At 41.2% G+C, this 16,311-nt stretch overlaps 2 protein-coding genes and 2 non-coding genes across 18 annotated transcripts in view; all 4 read left to right on the top strand.

Moving 5' to 3' along the window:
- The window catches only part of osbpl9 (oxysterol binding protein-like 9), a 29,739-nt gene extending 24,456 nt beyond the window's left edge, over positions 1-5,283 (top strand). For all 4 annotated transcript variants that reach the window (XM_048977256.1, XM_048977255.1, XM_048977257.1 and 1 more), the window contains 7 exons: positions 20-130; positions 254-317; positions 409-549; positions 645-723; positions 1,284-1,375; positions 1,490-1,625; positions 3,686-5,283. In XM_048977256.1, coding sequence (XP_048833213.1) covers positions 20-130; positions 254-317; positions 409-549; positions 645-723; positions 1,284-1,375; positions 1,490-1,625; positions 3,686-3,763 — 701 coding nt within the window. In that variant the 3' untranslated portion in view covers positions 3,764-5,283. The remainder of the gene's footprint in view (positions 1-19; positions 131-253; positions 318-408; positions 550-644; positions 724-1,283; positions 1,376-1,489; positions 1,626-3,685) is intronic.
- Positions 5,284-6,987: 1,704 nt separating this feature from the next.
- tor3a (torsin family 3, member A) lies at positions 6,988-15,359 on the top strand. Of its 12 annotated transcripts, none has more exons than XM_048977229.1 (14): positions 6,988-7,038; positions 7,911-7,985; positions 8,285-8,313; positions 8,445-8,507; positions 8,693-8,722; positions 9,029-9,060; positions 9,282-9,327; positions 9,502-9,532; positions 9,716-10,813; positions 11,364-11,486; positions 11,883-12,148; positions 13,055-13,230; positions 14,372-14,496; positions 14,814-15,359. In XM_048977229.1, the coding sequence occupies exons 9-14, from the start codon at positions 10,648-10,650 to the stop codon at positions 15,059-15,061; spliced, it is 1,104 nt and encodes a 367-aa protein (XP_048833186.1). In that variant the 5' UTR covers positions 6,988-7,038; positions 7,911-7,985; positions 8,285-8,313; positions 8,445-8,507; positions 8,693-8,722; positions 9,029-9,060; positions 9,282-9,327; positions 9,502-9,532; positions 9,716-10,647; the 3' UTR covers positions 15,062-15,359. The 12 variants fall into 12 exon arrangements, with proteins under 12 accessions (XP_048833186.1, XP_048833181.1, XP_048833184.1 ...); XM_048977224.1 differs by having other exon boundaries at positions 6,988-7,051; XM_048977227.1 differs by having other exon boundaries at positions 7,029-7,119.
- LOC125709384 (small nucleolar RNA snR60/Z15/Z230/Z193/J17) lies at positions 8,544-8,624 on the top strand. Its single transcript, XR_007382694.1, has one exon. It is a non-coding gene; the product is annotated as a small nucleolar RNA snR60/Z15/Z230/Z193/J17 (small nucleolar RNA).
- LOC125709383 (small nucleolar RNA SNORD47) lies at positions 9,573-9,648 on the top strand. Its single transcript, XR_007382693.1, has one exon. It is a non-coding gene; the product is annotated as a small nucleolar RNA SNORD47 (small nucleolar RNA).
- Positions 15,360-16,311: the final 952 nt, after the last annotated feature.

Genomic DNA, 16,311 nt, shown 5'->3' with positions numbered 1-16,311 from the left:
TGCACTTTTTCCCCCACAGTATCTGCATTCTATGCTGACTGTTTCACCAAAAAAATCCAGTTCAACGCGCACATCTGGACCAAGTCAAAGTTCCTGGGGATGTCAATAGGAGTCCATAACATCGGCCAGGGTAAGGACTTGGTACATCTACTATTGCAAATATGACTTTCTAATTAGATGCTGGTACTTTTGAGTTATTCTCCGTAACAGTAGTTGTAACCGTGGAATGCTAATTTCTCTCCCCCCCCTCAAGGCTGTGTATCCTGTCTGGAACACGATGAACACTACATCCTCACCTTCCCAAACGGCTACGGCAGGTAGGACGAGGGTCTTCGAGAGTAGGCTGTAGGTGCAATTTGGGAAGGTGACTCATGACATGCTATGGGGGTGGGGGGTTGCTCATTCTAGGTCGATCCTGACGGTCCCCTGGGTGGAGCTGGGTGGAGAATGCAACATCTCCTGCTCGAAGTCGGGCTACAGTGCCAACATCGTGTTCCACACCAAGCCCTTCTACGGCGGCAAGAAGCACAGGATAACGGCAGAGATTTTGTAAGCGTGTGCCTGGGAAATGGAGCCCCCGCCCTGTCGGGCCTTTAGCCCAGACCTCCAAATAATGATTCATTTACCCGTCTCCTTGCCGGCAGCTCCCCGAATGACAAGAAGCCATTCTGCTCGATTGAGGGCGAGTGGAATGGAGTGATGTATGCAAAATGGGCCTCAGGGGTGAGTTCCAGCCAGTCCAGACCGGTCAGCTTTCCTACCACAGGAAATGCACCTGCCAGATTCGCGTATAACACCGAGTCCTGTTAAAACATAGAAGTTGCCTGTGAAAGGGACTGGTGACCAGATCTTTCACTAGAAAAAAACTCAGAAATGAAAGTGACTCATTTACCAAAAATCAGTTATTTTAAAAACAGGAACTCGCATGCGGCCAACTGCTATGACAGATTCTCCCACTACCAAAATAATGATAACTAAAGATAATGATGATTCTATTAGTTCATTCAGTGTTATGAGACTAAAATTGAGTTAGGAGGGCATAAACATCCCAGGCAGAGGCTGTCAGGTGACCCAGTTCCCACAAAGATAATTTGTTGGTATGTAGTGGTTTGATTCTGGAGGCAATACAGAATTTGGGCAGCAAATTCCTTAGCTGGGTTTTTGCTTTTTAAAAGTGTTTTCGTTAGTGGAAAATCTTTTTTTTTTTGTGTGTAATCTGTGTCATGTGGCTCTGTATATCCACAGGGAGTGTTAATACTTTGAATTATTTTTTCTTCATACAGGAAAATACCCTGTTTATTGACACTAAAAAATTGGGCATTATCAAGAAGAAGGTGAGGAAGTTGGAAGATCAGCTGGAGTATGAGTCGCGCAAGTGAGTGAATCGCACCCAGGCAGAAAGCAGACAGAAACGCGCCGGCATCTGACCGAATGTCTTATGGTCACCATACCGTATAAAGGAGCCCCCGTTAATCATGCTGTCTTCCAGCCTGTGGAGGGACGTCACCCTGAACCTGAAGCTGAAAGACATCGACGCGGCAACGGAGGCCAAGCACCGACTGGAAGAGAAGCAGAGGGCGGAGGCCAGGGAGAGGAAGGAGAAGGAGCTGCAGTGGGAGACGCGGGTGAGCTGGCAAACGCGCAGCCAAACATGCGACTGAACGGTTGTAGTTGTTTAGAACTACTAGCTGTGGCATCGGTGTTTTTTGAAAAGGCTACATGAATTTAAGAACATAAGAAATTTACAAACGAGAGGAGGCCATTCGGTCCACCAAGCTCATTTGGGGAGAACTCAGAGTTGTTAAAATCTTATGTCGCTCTGATTTAAATGAACCCAAGGTTTTAGCTTGCGCTGTACTAACAGGAAGACTTCCATACCCTAATTACACATTGTGTAAAATAAGTGCTTTCTCAAATCCAATTTAAAATGTTCTCCCACTATTTTCCCCTATGGCTTCGAGTTCTAGTATACTGATATTGAAGTAGCCATTTGGCTGATCAGCATCCAGACCTATTAGAATCTTATAAACCTGGATCATGTGCCCCCTTAGTCTCCTTTGCTCGAGGCTGAACAGATCCAGCTCAGCTAACCTCTCCTCATAAGACATTCGTCTAGACCAGGAATCATTCTTGTAGCCCTACGTTGCACCCTTTCCAAGGCAGCAATGTCCTTTATACGGTATGGTGACCAAACCAGCACACAATATTCTAGGTGGGGTCTTATCAAGGAATTGTACAATCTTAGCATCACCTCCTTTAACTTAAACTCCACACACCTAGAGATGTAACCCAACATCCTATTGACCTTTTTAATTGCTTCCCCACATTGGCGAGAGTGAGACATGGAAGCATCAACATACACACCGAGGATTTCAGTGAATCCCATAAAATGTCTGTACTTTTATATTTCTGCTCCCTGCATGGATTACCTTAGATTTATCTACATTAAATTTCATCTGCCAGGCATCAGCCCAGTCGCTAATTAAATCAAGATCCCGTTGTAGCCTTTGTTCTGCTATTTCAGTATCTGCTATACCACCCACCTTGGTGTCATCGGCAAATTTAACCAATTTAGTGTATGTATTGGTGTCAGTATCATAATGTATATTAGGAACAATAGTGGTCCTAAAATTGAACCCTGCGGTACCCCATTATTGACATTGTGCCTCTAATAACTACTCGCTGCTTCCTGTTCCTGTTTTTGATCCAAGCTGCTAAAGTTCCTAAAATCCTCGCAGCTTTCAGCTTAAGCAGGAGCCGTTTGTGGGGGACAACATCAAAGGCCTTCTGGAAATCTAAGTAGATCACATTGTAGGCCTTTTTGTGATCAATTTATCTTCTAGCTTCCTCAAAGAAGTCCAGTAGATTAGTTAAACAGGATCTACCTCTCCTAAATCCATGTTGGTTATCCCTCAGAATGTTATTTGAATCCAGGTAATCTACCATTTTCACTTGGATTATAGCTTCCATTACGTTTACAGTTAAACAAGTTAAACTGATTGGCACATAGTTTGCTGGGTTACTTTTATTCTCTTTTGAATAAGGGCGTTATATTAGCATGCTTCCAATCAGAAGGCACCACACCAGCAGATAAGAATTTCTGACATAGTAAAGTTAAAGGTTGGCTAATAATATCCCTCATCTATTTTAAAACTATAGGTAAGATCACTCTACATGTTATTCGTTTTTGAGTGATAGATAAAGATCTGAACACACTTCAAAGAAACTCTAACCGCAATAGCATTTGGTCCATAAGTGTGTATGATGCAGGCTGTTTTCTGGACCACACTCCAGTCAAAAAAGGTCAATTAGCTCTTCTGTGTAATGCGTTTTATCTTTGAGATCACTGCAGTTGCTAATGGTAGGATATCTGTTAAATCCGCCATCAGCTGAGGCCTTTAGAATATGTGTATTTTCTTGGTGTTATGGTACTAAAAAAAAGGTGGTCAGGATTGTCACAGTTCAAGTACTGATGAAAACTGGGAATTATGAGTAATTATGAATTATGAGGATTTATGACATCTGACATTCATGGAGTGCATTGTATCCTGATGGAATGGATTGTCTTATCCTCACTCATTGTCATTGGAATTTTTCCTAGGTTTGTATGAGGTTGTAAGTATTGAGAGTCTTGTTGTTCGAAGAGGGCAATTTAGTCAACTGTGCATGTACACATTTCTTGCAGCTGTTCCACGAGGATGGAGAGTGCTGGGTTTATGACGAACCTCTGCTGAAAAGATTAGCCACGAAAGGAACAAAGTGAGACATGGTGAGGCAACGGATGCAAAAAGACAGTCTTAAAGAACTATATCAACCATTTCTCATCCAAGCCTCCCAAGGACTGATGACCAAAGTCATTCTCAGCACTGCATTTCCAGCATTTATTAAGGAAAAAATGTGGTCCTTTTCAACAACCTCACGTCCACCAATCGCAAACTGTCGATGCTCCTGTCAAGACCAAATCAAGTGCGATGCGGGAGTCCGCAACACAGCCAAGCACTCATCAGTCGCGCTGGAAGTTCCCTCAAGGGTCTCCATCTCCTCAAAGTGGGGCAGTGGGGATAATTGGATCAAAAACAACCCTTGAAAACAACAGCATTCTGTAACTCAGGGAAACTGGGGAAAAAGATGATGGCTGCATCTCCAGAAGTTCAAAGGCCTTATAGATGTCATCATAGGGGAGGATGGGTTGGCTTGCCTAATACTATATGTGTACATTTTTTCCCCCCTTACTGGCATTGAGGACTTTAACTCTTTTAGGACACGAGTTTACTGATGACAAATCAGAAATTAAGCCTTTCTTTTCTCACACTGGAAAGTACAACATTTAATCATTTTCCATCTGCATTCATTGCCATTGTCTTTTCATGCACATATATATATATATATATATAATGTATAGATTACATAAATATAACAGAGGAATAAGGAAGGCTATAGTGTCAGTTGTGCAAACACTTACAAGCTGCAGTCACTAATATAGTTTTGTAATATGTTTTTTCCCCCAATGGAGAGGATGAGTTTTTAGAATTTTGTTGCAGTATCCGGCTTGTATACTTTGGCATCAGAGCCTTGTTGTATAAATAGTGCCCAACAAGTGAAGCTGCACAAAAGCACCACAGCCATAGACAGTGCTAATCCTAAAGGCTACAGCTTTGCCACTAAGTCCTTCAAGATGAAGAAAAACTTTATGCAAGAATAAACATTTAAATTCAAAAGCGTTCCTCAGTCAAATGTCTGACCTGAAACAAAATGTTGAGGCAATAAGCCAACGGCTTAGAATTGGGTTTGTTTCAGGGTGTTTCCCCTCCAAATTACTGTCCTGTAGGATCACGGATAAGATACTGACCAGGTCTTTTCACATTATGTCTTTGGGTCAATTAGCGGAGGTTACAGACATAACAGGAAGGCCTGCAAGCTGACAGTGCCAAAGATCTTGTGTGAAAAGCTGATTGATCCTTTAGACGTGTGGCAAAATGAGTATAATTGAATTTGCTTCCGCTAACATTTTTTACACGACGGTGTAGATAGCTCAGTTTTGTTTTTTAGGCTTATGAAATTTGCAGATAGCGATGATTCTGAAGCCATTTCCTTTCTTTTCTATATTGTTATTGTAAATGAATATTGAATTGAGGCCTTGCCATTCATTTTAGTATTACTTGCTTGAAAGAGCAATCAAAGCAATGTATTTTTTATTTTGCATTTTCTTGAAATCATAATTGATTGTACCATATTCTCATGTGTAATGATGCAAATATTAAACCTCTATGAGTTTAAATTTTATATGTTTTTACTTCTGTTGAAACTGTGGATCACAGATGCTATTGATACAGAATAATATGTATTTTAATAATAATGATACTATTTGTATTCTATGATGGGTAAGGGGGTTTATATACCTTTAGGCTAAAATTTAATTTCTGAAAAAAGTGTAAATGGAACACAAATTAGGAAGGTACAGTCTTTGCAGGCGATTTTCATTAACCAACAGGGGGCGTTCGGAAGCAATGTAACGATAAATACAAAAACACCTTTTTTAAAGTATTATAATAAGCAGTACTCAAACTGGCTTCACAGTTAATCGAATTTTATTTACTATCACGAGTTTGGCTGCCATAATTAAATTAAGATGATCGTCGGCGATATTAATATTTGAATAGCGGGCTCTGCTGCATATCAAATCAAGCACTTTCTCAACCAAAAGTCAGCCAACCGCCAGGGGGCGAACGAAAGCATAGACAATACGAGCGACAACCTCAAATTGTGACAGAGTGAGACGTAATGTCGGGAGCAGAATGCCATGTGTTTTTGTGCTTATTCATTTAAGCATTTCCAAAGATTAATCTTAATCCCACAACAGTGATAAAATAAAAGCCTTGCTTTAACATAAATAATAAAAGAATAGATCGCTTTAATCGGTATTACAGTTGGCTACGGGCACGCGGTCTTATTTAGAGAAGATACAAAACGAGACGCATATAATGTTTATCCATTCGTTTTGTATTTGTCCGAGTAACAAAGCAAAGGAATGTCGAAAAGTGCATTTTACTTCAACAACAAATATTAGTAAGCTGAACGTACCTCAACAATATCAACCATGACACTTTTTAGCAAACAGATTAGTTGCCGAGGCTCATGGGCGTCCGAAAATGGACCAGTTACAGGCCAGATCCTTACAAATAGTGTCTGCTACATTTTTTTAAATGCAGATTTTAATTCTGGGGTATACATTTGGCACATGCATAATCTCATAACAGCGTTTTATAACAAAGGCTTGTGCGAATAAATTACTCCTCTTGCCTTATTTCACGTTTTGACAGTTTTAATATATATTCCAGTAATTTAGTCTTTATGCATCTCCGTTATATTTAAATGAACGAAACACTCGAAAACCCCAATTTTGTTTCGCGTGTTTTTCACCCAGTAAGCTTATATGTTCAGTTATGCATAAGGTTGCCACTTTCAAACAAAAGAAATACGGATACAACCAAATCCAAACTGCAACCAAGTTTAGAATAACGATTCGCGGACGTTTGGTAGAGTTACTAAAAATGGTAATATGTGCATGCTTATTTCTACAGTTTAAAACCTAAATATAACCCCCAGTCATGCTCCAAAAACACTTTAATTTAATAGTCAGCTTAATGCATTATCTTTTAAAAAACAATGTTTGATGTTGATTAAAATAGAGTACAGTATCGCCTAACAGATATTTGAGACACACTAGCACATTTACAGTACAGTATACTAATGTTACCCTTGCTAATTCATAGAACACGGCATTGACTGCCGTTTTCTTTTGCAGTAAACTTATTGAAAGAAGTCATATACGTAACCAAGGTACAATTCAATAAAATACGTAAAGGAAACATGTGCGTGTAAGTTTCGTGGATCTGTGAATTCGAAAATGCAGGAAGGCTACAGTTAAAGACATTTCGGGCAATTTCTAAAGAGATTTCCCATAAGTCATTGCGGTGCGGGTGGTATAAAAAAGATAGCCGCCTCTTCCTCTTCCTATTCACTCGTGGCTGTCGTAGGGTGAGCGTCTTTGGTAAATATGCATAAGAATAGATTATTCAATACTTGTTATTGGTTTCTATCATTTCTAGCTGATTTGTAGTAAGTGCATCCCTATTTTCATGGTACGTTCTCATGGCTTATGCTGCGGTATTCGCATGGATACCCGGGGCTAGCGGACACGTGCTTCCCCGTCGGCCTAGAACCAGAACGGGTTTTCCTGTTGAAGATCCGTCTGATCAGAAGCGTGCGTGTGTTTTTCGCATTGTGTAGTTTGGTCGCACGTTTAGCTTCTTTAGCGACTGGCTTTTGAGTTACCTTTGCCGAGTTTGTCATGTGCCTTTGGTATATGAAGTACTGTAATTTTAGTCCGCATACTCGCACTAAATTACTACCAATTTAATTTGAAACTACGCAGTTTTTGCTTTTTTTATGGTAGCTAGAAATATATATTTTTATTTTTCCTATTTACTTTTCGCTTGTTCTATCACTTGTACAAATTGCACCAGAAAACGATATCATTTTATTTGGGGCCGTATGAGGCTCAGTGGGTTAGGCCTCTGTGCCTGTGATCGGGGGCTATTTAAGTCTTCGGGAAGTTATCGAGCGGTGCTGCGTTGGACTGCTAACCCTTCGCTCGGATCATAGTCATCGCTCTCCCAGAGGGGATTTGCAGGAAAAACACATACCTCTATTCTTACTTGCCTAATTGGCAAAGCATCATGTCTTATTCTGGATCTTAATTTCTTGTGGCACATGACCTCGTTAGTGCTGTAAATTCGGTTTACTCTGGATGTGCCTGTCGCTATATAATCCGTTAGTAATGGGATGCTTGCTTTATTAGTTTATGTCTGAAATGCAGAGCCCTTGTATTAAATGTAATTGTTTTGCAGGTGTTTGGTGAAAATGTGTTGTATTTCGGTGGGAGTTTTGAAAAACTGGGAATGGGACTTCCCTTTTGGCTAGAGGTGAGTTGGGTGGGATGGTGTGTGGGTTTAAATAAACTTGTATGTTACGGAGTTTGTTTCTATTTTATAGAATCTACTAGTTCTACTACTTTTGGATGTAAAAATCTGTGGTTAGCTTACTTACTGTATTGTAACTATGGGAAGCCCTGCTGTGCTGCAGTGATGACGACTATTTGCTACTCTTGACCCAAAGGGTGATGAGACTGCAACCACCATTTTGTAATCTGAGGCACAGGCTTCGTAGTCTTGACCCCCTTGATCATCTCTGTGAAATTCTGATCGACTTTTGAATCTCTTAGGTGGACTGCTGTTTACTCCTGGGTATCAGGTAGGTCTCATTCTCATATTAAATCATTTTCCAGACACTCCTAGTCCATATTAGCTTGCCCTAAATCCTCAGACTACTGGGTGCTTTCCAGAAATTGCTGTCTATCTACTGATGAGTTACATGTTTAACAGATGCTGCTGGGGGTAGATGAAAGTATTGCCTCTTGCACGTGGCCTGGCCTGCATGCCAACAGGGTAAGCCATAACCGTGAATGGTGTCTGATCTTTGGTTGCATACAATGATGAATCCATAGTTCAGCAGATGGCCTGTGATGAACAGACACTGTCTTTCGCTCCTATCTGATGTATTGCCGTTATGCTGGTTTTACCAGTCATGGTGCCATATTTCTGCACTAACGTGATCATGTTTTTCCTTCCAGTATTCTTAGGCCACCAGATGCTTTGTTCAGGTAAGCATTCTTATTGCTTACACAATACTGCATAGGTATTCTTGCTATGAGGTTCAAAACTCTGCTTCCTGAAAGCAGAGGGCTCAACTTTAGGCTGGATTAAAGGCCAATTGAGCTCCCTTGGTAAACATGTTTATGCACTTTAATGTGTGAACTGCATAACAGCTGAAGTGATGACTTTTTCCTTGAATCAGGTCTCTGATCTTATTGAGGATAACAAACGGTCTGATCAAAGATCATTTTGCCTAAAATGAGATTGTACTCCTGTGCACAGGACTACATATATGAAGGTGTGTCTTGTTGCAGGAGCCTTCAGAACATCTCTGGGTGCTTAGATGGTAAGATTTCAAGCTTTTTGTCTTTCGCTAAAACCTTCAAAGGGGCTGGACTTGCATTAAATGGCAGCAAGAATGAGCCCCTTCTGACCTATGTGATGACCACTTCTGCTGACTTTACCCATGGAGTCTTTCTATATTAGCTCTATCTGAACTGGTCGGGGTTGAAGTTGTGCTCAATGTAGTGCTGCTCTTTGGGTAGTAAATCTGACTTATCCCAGCAGGCTTGGCTTCTGCTCTCTACCATGACATGCTGCCTTGGAAATGCAGGTAAACATGACGCTGGTGAGGGCTGCCACCCCATCCTGATAGGTTCCCGATGATGCCTTTTCTCAAATGTCTGACCTGAAACACAATGTCGACATGCATCCGACTGAGGAGCACGTTAAGGATGTTGATTCTGTCCTTGGCTTGCTGTGGTCTCTGACCTGTGCCTCTTCCTAGGTGGGAACCTTGGAGCTGTGGCTTCCATGAGGTATGGTGACCATTTCTGCAGTTGTCTCCTCCTCACTAATAACCTGTGATGAATCTATTCTGCCAGATGAGAACCCTGATTATACACCTTTACCGTTCCATTATTATTCTGAGGTTGCATGTGCTCTATCAGACTGCTGTCTGTCTGGTTCTTCTCTTCTGAATCGTGGCTGCTTCTTCCCAGATCGGGCTGTCACTGAGGGAGATGGGTCTTCATGAGAAGATGGCTGAAGAAAAAGGCGTGTGGATAGAAATGGATTCTGCCTGTTGTCTTTAACCTGTCCTTTAGTATTGTACACAATTGTGGGCTTTTGTAGCCCCCACCTACCCACCCAACACAACCACAAATGCAATACTTAATACTGTCAAAATGATGTGGTCACTTTGGTTTATGTGCTGTCTGTGGAACGAATAAAATGGTTTTTCGACACTATACTGCCATCTCTTTTGTGAAGTCTCTGAATTGTATACATCAAACTAGTATGCCTAATGGCTACGATGTTTAAACATGGTAGGCAAGACATCAGTGGTGGGGTAAGCTCAGTGCCTATGAGTATAAATTAAGCATAAGTGTGACATCCTTGTACTAGTGCCATTTTTGTACCTCTGGTGAATGACCCACTAACTTGTTACAAGGGTGCAGCTTTGGGCCTGTAAACTACATGCATGGTATGGGCCAGAAACTGCTTTTAGAAATGGGGGAAGTTGAGACAACTTATTGAGGGTTATCTTATCAGGGGTGAAACACTTTCATCCCTTCATTTTGTAATCAGTAGTTCAAATTTACCTAGTTGGGCAACCCCTTGTTATGTGGCCTCGGTCCAGCGGTCAGTTGGGGAATGTCACTGGGTTTGGATGCACTCAGAAGGGCCACCTTCCCGGATCGTACGTGGAATGTCTCAGTCGCTTTTCTGCCAGCAGTGCTGGAATCGATGCATAATGTTAAAGCGAAAACCGGTGATACCCGTCGCCGGCGCGGGAGGATGTGACGTTTAGGCAGCGAAACCCTTTCCCGTGCCAGTCCTTTCATAAGAGGACCGGAGCGTCTGCTGGGCCCATCGTTTGAATGGAACCGATTTATATGCTTTTCCTTTCTCCTGTGTTTTTTCTATCCCAATGATGATTTTTCGATTTTTGCCCCTATTCTGGGCATTTTCTGTAAAAGCGGATTTCTTCCAGTTTGAAACAATTTCAAACGTATCGACGTATTATTTTAATTATATTTACTGTAATATCTGGGAAGGCGATTGTCAGCCGCACCAGGAAGATGCTACACAGAAAGGTAGGCAAATAAAATCTTAATTCGTCTCTCTTTATAGGAGGTGGCTTCGCTTTCTGTCGTTGGTGTGTAATTTATAAAAAAAAAATACGATTGTCATAGAACTTTGTAGTGTCTGTTTGAGCACAATACGATAAATAAAAACAACTTACAACGAATGATTGGTACAAAACCTTCTCCAGAAACCAAATTTAGCATTCCCCCCAGGATTATATGTGAAGGACGTTGACAGATGTTTGACATGAGATGTTTAACACGATATATTCTATGCACCCAATGAAAGACGTGTGCACTGTATGTTCGTATGTGTTAGAGGCTGGCTGTACGTTTTTCTATTTTAAAATGTTTATTTTATTAATTTCGCTGGTTATTTTTTATGTATGGTAGTTTATCTTCTAGTATTAAGGGTTTGCACTTTTGCAACGATGTTAGGTTTTTTTTTTTTTCTTTCAACCTTTGTGCCACCGCAATTGTCATATGTGGCCGTGTTGCTGTTCTGAGACACCTGTGCCCGGTGGATGATGGCACCTTTAAAGATTATTGTCCCCTCCAGTTCCCTCCAGGGACTTGCTGTCGACGCTCCCGCAGGACTGCATGCGGTCTCTGGTTGAATGGTACTGCGCTTTAGGACAGTGCTGTGACACAGGCGATTGTCGTATTATAAATAATATTACAGGTACGCCCTTGGCATGTTATATCCACCTACATTAACACCTCAACGGCCCTTTTAGCGTATGTTTGTAGACTATAATTTGTTTTCTGCAGAGTAGAAAAACATTCACAATTTGTTTATATGAATATGCAAGAACGTAGATTTGGATATGGCTGCCAGGGACATGTCCTTACCAATTTCGTAGTAATACCGTAAGTGTTTACGGGGTCGGGGAGGTTCGGGGCTGGTTTGCTCCTTACAAATGGTGAATCTTAACCTATGCCCTTCTGAATATGATAGGAATAATATAAGGAACGCTGAACAATAAGATTACATTAGCTGATATTTTGAGGTGTATATCAGTCTCATTGTCAGTATAATCGATGGATAAAATTTGTTATTCTTTGTGTCTGCGTGCAGGACTGGCCAGGGATCTGGAGCTGAGGCTGCATGGGCAGCACCTCGCCCAGTCTGTAGTTCTGAAGGCGATAGAGGGCTTTCTGAAAAGCCCCGATCCAAACAAGCCTTTGACCCTGTCCTTCCATGGCTGGTCAGGGACAGGAAAAAACTTTGTTGCCCGACTAATTGCGGAGAACTTGTACCGTGATGGACTGAAGAGTGAATGTGTGACTCTGTTCATTGCTCCGTTCCACTTTCCACATGCCAGGCTGGTGGATGTCTACAAGGTGGGGGACACCTTCATGTCTTCAGGACCTTCTGATTTCCATTTTGGTTTCTCCACTCGCAGGGACGGCTTGTTACGATGTCTGAAAGAATGTCCTAAATATTACATAATAACCTAAATCATAATTGGCAGATGGACAGAGTCAAATGTTCAGATCAACTAAGACATCTGATACTGTGACATGTTATGTAATCTTGTCATTGCAAAATGGCACAAACCTTTTTTTTACTGGGTTGCACAACATGAAAAGTTGAATCAGTATCAGTAAATGAACGTAAAACAAATAAGACAAAACTATTGAGATAAGATTTGGATTATAAGTGAAATGTTGTTTTGTTGTTGCAGGTCTGCATGTCAGAATGAAAGTATTGTGAATAGAATGAATGTGAATCTATCATTCAGTTACTTATTGCGGTGGTATGTGCAGGGCTGGACCTAAGCATAACTTAGGTAGCTGCCTAGGACCCAATCTGCAGAAGCCCCCCTCCCCCCAATATCCAAAATATGCCCCTCGCCCGCCGGTGGGCAACATTTATCTAGAGCCCCCCACCCCTCTCCCCGACTGCTGAAACATACCAGGGAGAATCATCCCACCCCAACAAAAATAATTTCTGGCTGGAATGGAAGGTTGCTGGTTCATATTCCGTGGGTAGCTGACTAACCATATCAGCCTTGAGCAGGGCCCTTCAGCAAGACCCTTTACCCCAAAAACTGTTCCAGAGCTGCTGGATGAATGGCTGACTCTGTGTTATTCCCCCAAACTTCATTCTCACTTGTATATGTGTGGTTGGAGAGACAGATGAAAACCAAAGAATGCACAGGCAGGGGTATGGGTACAATTGTGAATAAAAAGTACAATTGTAATAACCAATTGGAAAACATGTGAATCAATGTGGTTTGTACACAGAGCCAGCTGAAGGAGGCGATCCGGGACTCTGTAGTTCGCTGCCACCAGGCTCTCTTCATTTTTGATGAGGCAGAGAAGCTGCATCCCGGCCTTATTGATGCCATCAAGCCCTTCGTGGACCATTATGACCACGTGGATGGGGTCAGCTATCAGAAGACCATCTTCCTCTTCCTCAGGTTCGTCGGACACAATGAGGCAGGTGCTAGTTATAGGTATAGGTCATGAGATTAAGATTCCAGAAGGGATTCCTTTTTATACTTGAGAAGAAATTTTACCCACTTTCAAATGAAAATCTGTGTTGTTACAGGGTGTAGGAGTTATGAGACTCTGAACTTACAAAAAGGAATCACTGAAACTACACGCTAATCTCACTGTCTTTTAATCCGCTTAATTAATTAAAAAAATACCCTAATGTGTAGCCTAAAGTGTGTGAATTATTTTGGGGGTGTTTTCAGAGAGTTTCTCCTTTGTCTTGTAAGATGTAGTCCAGGAACACACTGGTCAGGTTTTTCACCCCTTTGAATAACACCACAATTTTTTACACATTTGTATGTATTTCATTGTAGCAAATGGACTTTGTGACTCTAAGCCCTTCACTTTTTTCCTTGCATAACCAAATCTGAAAAAGTTACATTTGACCATAGCATGAGAAGTGTCATTTCCAACAAGCTATAGCTGTGCCTTTTAGCTGTAATAGTAAAAAAAAATTGCATATTATAAGAAAACACTCTGAATTATCTATTTTTTTCTACCCACAGTGTATAAAAGGCACTGTATTTCAAAAGAGAGATTTTTTTCTTAAGGGAACAGAAAGCTGTGGAAGGTGTGTGTAATGCACACGCCAGATTTAATCAAAATCAAAAATGGTGACGCAAAGGCCATTTGTTGAATTAAAACAGAATATATTTCCGTATTTCACAGAACTCTTGGGCCTAAATAATGGTGTGATTATTCAGATAATAGATGAAAGATTCATTTTGGGATCAGTATGTAACAACCAGGTGCATGGCGGCGCATATGGGAATGTTTGTTAGGGTTAGTGCTGAAATTGTTCAGTGATCCATGATCTTTTGGTGGCTGTAAGTTGAATTTATTGCCTATATGATACTAACATAATAAATCTATAGATTATTGTGGGAATTAGAGATATATGAGAGGTTTGATCAAACAAGATTAGTATGTTAGTATGAAGATTTAATCGGGCACAGTTTTTTTCTTTACTTAGACAATCAAAGCTACATTAATTTGCTGTGTGCTTTTCCTGGCAAATGTGATTCAGAAAAGTGACTCAGTGAATTTTGTGTGGTGTTTCTATAGTAACATCGGCGGAGCCGTTATCAGCGAGGTGGCTCTGGACTTCTGGCACTCGGGGCAGAACCGAGAGGACATCGGGATGGAGGATCTGGAGCATCAGCTGCGGTCTGAAGCCCTGGAGTCACAAGGTACCCCCAAGTAAAAGACTCTAATAATAATCATATTAACATTCAGCTTCAAAACTTACCAATTTAAGAGTCAGATAGCTGTTATTCCTGTGATTTAATGTTTCTTCTCATTGGTTTAAATCACTGAATGTTTCGGTCCCAAGATTTGACCACAAATACCTTTAAATGAGCCAGTTTCACACGTCTATGAATCCCAAACTCTCTGCTAATATCAGATCCTGTCGATGGTATCCACACTCACCTTACACTGCGGTACATCTTTCACCCATAAGCAATGTTTATTTGCTTCATGCTTAAATTTCCCCTTCGGTTCTCAGGAGGCTTCTCTCAAAGCCAGCTGATGTCAGGCCACCTGATAGATTTTTTCGTGCCCTTCCTGCCGCTAGAGTACCGTCACGTCAAACTCTGTGCCCGCGATGCCTACATGGCACGCGGGTTGCGACCCAGCGAGGAGACCCTAGATGATGTGGCAAGGGCTATGCTGTACTTACCCAAGGAGGAAAAGCTTTTCTCAGCACAGGGGTGCAAATCCATACCCCAGAGGATCAACTTTTTTCTCCCCTAAAAGGGACATCTATACCAACAACTCTGTAATTCCCAGAAAGAAACGGGTGAAAAATGGAGAAAAGGAACAAAGACGTCTGTTTATTTCTCCTGAAGGATTCCACCCCTCAACTCTGCTAACTGGGTGGTCCAGTTTGTCTCTGAGGAGACATTCAGTCATGTTGTATGTTAAGGGAGTTATGTTCACTTTTGTTATGGTTGTTTTATAGTTATTTCCCAAGCATTGTCATTTGTGTTAGTCTACCTACAAGCACTATATGTATGTTAGTCTACCTCAGGTTAAAGCCATTATCACCGGAGTGGGACTGGGACAGAGTCTTTCTGAGGTCATTCATGCAATATTTATATATTTACATACATACGTGTGCACACACACACACACACACACGCACAGAGCCATGGGAAAAATTAAGAGACCACTCTATATTTGTAAACAAATCTGCATTTTTAAATGATGGTTTAATTGTGGTTCTGCTGGCAGAAGCTACGCTGAGCAGCAGGATGTTTTCAGGTTCAAAATTTCTAAGACAGCAGTACAGAAAAATAAGGTGAAGCAGGAGACACCGGGAACAAGCAGAAACCAGCCAGGTAAAAGGTGGAAGCCACATTCTAATGCAAGAGATGACCGTGAACTTATTCGACAGTTTCTCATGACTCAAAGGATGACATCAAGTGACCTTCAAAAGGAATGGGAACATTGCAACATTACTGTAAGTGCAGGTCTGAGGTGCACTGCTAGGAGAGTTTGTATCAGGCTCCTAGAAGCAGGACTGAGGTTCCTTACAGCAAGGAATAAGCCCTTCATTAATGAGAAACAGGGAAAAACCAGGCTGCAGTTTGCAGAAAAATATATATTATTCACAGACGCACATCCATAAACTGAGAAATGAGTGAAACAAAAAATTGTGCTGTGGTCTCTTAATTTTTTCTGCGGCTTTATTCACAAACACACACACACTATATAATGTTTGTACTTGAGAGGTTTAGCTGCAGATGTTTCCAGGTGATTATCAGCATCATCCTCTGAGCAAGGGGAGATTTACATCATCTGTGACTAGGTAAAAACCACAAATCCGAGTGCAATTTGAATATATAAGAAAAGTTCTTAAAGTGAAAAACACATATCCCAAATTTAATCTCAAAAAGTACTAGAGGAAGGAAGGTTGAAAGGAATAGAGGTGAGGAAATTTACCTGTTTGAATTCATTTGAAATTGCATCCTGAGGATGTCAATTTCGAGAGACACATCGAT

Source organism: Brienomyrus brachyistius, chromosome 15 (assembly GCF_023856365.1).
Source record: "Brienomyrus brachyistius isolate T26 chromosome 15, BBRACH_0.4, whole genome shotgun sequence".
NCBI lineage: Eukaryota > Metazoa > Chordata > Actinopteri > Osteoglossiformes > Mormyridae > Brienomyrus > Brienomyrus brachyistius.
Note: the sequence above shows the minus strand (reverse complement) of the source record. Positions and strands in the feature narration are given on the sequence as shown.